Source organism: Aplysia californica, unplaced genomic scaffold (genome assembly GCF_000002075.1).
Source record: "Aplysia californica isolate F4 #8 unplaced genomic scaffold, AplCal3.0 scaffold00355, whole genome shotgun sequence".
NCBI classification, from domain to species: Eukaryota; Metazoa; Mollusca; class Gastropoda; order Aplysiida; family Aplysiidae; genus Aplysia; species Aplysia californica.
In genome coordinates this window covers 712,836-714,878 of record NW_004797625.1, presented here as the reverse complement: position 1 = coordinate 714,878, position 2,043 = coordinate 712,836, and the positions used below count along the sequence as shown (strand labels likewise).

The 2,043-nt window shown below is 40.8% G+C and overlaps 1 protein-coding gene across 1 annotated transcript in view; it reads right to left on the bottom strand.

The window, feature by feature from the left end:
• Positions 1–1,602, bottom strand: part of LOC101853475 (tumor suppressor candidate 3) — a 17,304-nt gene extending 15,702 nt beyond the window's left edge. Inside the window, exon 1 of the mRNA XM_005103029.3 lies at positions 1,464–1,602. Within this exon, the coding sequence (XP_005103086.2) occupies positions 1,464–1,574 (111 nt within the window). The 5' untranslated portion in view covers positions 1,575–1,602. The remainder of the gene's footprint in view (positions 1–1,463) is intronic.
• Between the last annotated feature and the right edge of the window lie 441 nt (positions 1,603–2,043).

The window sequence follows — 2,043 nt, the reverse complement described above, 5'->3', positions numbered from 1 at the left end:
ATAACAATAGGCCACACCAGACCACGATCCTGGTCTCTTTAGAGACAATAGACCACACCAGACCAGGATCCTGGTCTCTCTAGACTCACAGGCTAGACAGACCAGGATCCTGGTCTCTCTAGACTCACAGGCTAGACAGACCAGGATCCTGGTCTCTCTAGCCTCTTCCATTTAAAAAATCAAAAAAATCACCAACCCTGGTTACTCCCATTCGAATAACCTTTTTCAGTACAAAATTATGAGCAGTAATATTTTAGTTGCTTTTAACAAAGGGGGTTTCAGGGGTGCATGCCCCCTGACCTAATAAAAGTATGGTTTTGTAATTAACTCTTGTCCTGCGTTTGTGCTGAGATGCGAATGTTATCAGTGTCTGATTACGTCAGACGTTCCGGGTAGACCGCTGGGTCACTCAGTGTGTACTGTTGGTGTACAGCGCATGCGCCTGGAAACATTTTTCGCCATGAATACCGCAGGAGTGTGTTAATCGATGATGAAAATAACGCTCTGTTCTTTGATAGCTTTCTATTTATAAAGTGTTACGAACACATGAGAATAACCCCCTCTCATAAGCTGATAAGACTTTACGAGTAGTTACTCCCATTCGAAAAACCTTTTTAGACCCTCTTGTTGTTATGAATGACCTGGGGTTCGAAAGGGGATAATATAGGTCAATTTCCGAAAGTTTTGCACTCAAATTGTTCTTTTTATCTGCACACAATGGTATTCAAAACTCTGAAGAACACATTAAAAGGCCACTAAAAACCTTGCATATAAATCTTAATAGCCAAAACATCAAATTATTCTGAAATGCGGGGGAGGGGGGATGCCATGGACCCCCCCATGTTGTTAAAATTCAAGTCAAATAAATATTAGCTTCTATTTCCCTTTTCAAACACCAATAAATAACTCAATAACTATTGATTTGCGGCAAAAATGAAGGCCATATTCATGTTCAGCAAGCAAAATACTACCAGAAAAAAGTATGTAAAACGGGTCCATGAGACGGGTGAATCCAAGTCCAAGCAAAGTGTGAGTAAATAAAAACATCTGGACAATATACAATTGAATTGCCTCAGGCCCTACGCTACTGTTCCTGGAAAAATACACCACCGAGTTACATATCATCAATCATCAATGAGAGTCGCCTTTATCGGTCTCCGGTCATCTGCATCTCATTTTGCTTTTGGATGTGAATATGTGCTAGAACTAGAGCATTGAAGAGAAGCGTTAGCAGTAGACTGTAGAGTCCAAGTATAATAAAGCTAAGCTTCCAAGATTCCAGTTTGTTGATTGTTTGTTACTCAAGTTACTGTATTATCGTGCAGGGTGCAGGCAGAGCTGAGAGTAGTTAGCCGGTGTTCCTAATGCTGTTCCCCTCATCTTGTCTGTCAAACCATGGTGAAGTCGTATAAAAGCAAGCCGCTTATTCTGTTTAAATCTCTGCCAAATAACACAATGTGTACCTCTTTCTTTTTCGTTTCGGCGAGCACCGAAGCAGTTAGCAATGCTATAAATCCCCAGAGGAGAACAAGCTGTATGTAGGCTGCCATCTTGATTTGCCAACGGAAGTACATACGTGGATAAAACGCACTTTTTCATTGGTTCATTCTGGCCAACCATCAGTATCAATACAACTCATGTACGCAATGGATCTCAGTCTCAGGCCAGCCTGTGATTTATTAAGGGAAGACCAGCATGCTTTTTTCAAAATCCGTTAGGCCCTGTGCACAGACTTAGCAATCATTTAAGGGCATTTTATATGACGTTGGGGGTCTTGTACGTTATTTAGGTAATCAGATGGACTCTACTTCTGCGCTCCGGGCAAATTTTTACACTTTTGGGTGTCACGATCCCACCTATAAAGCGTTATTTTAGTGTAGGCGTAATTTTCTGATCTATAAAGCTGCAGAGTCAATATTTTCACAGAGTGAACTCAGGATAGGTAGTTGCAACCTATTAGAGAATTTTTTTGATATCGTTTAAAATAAGCGAGATATCTCGGATTCTAAGACATGACTGGCTAAAACACCGAAATTTTCCTTA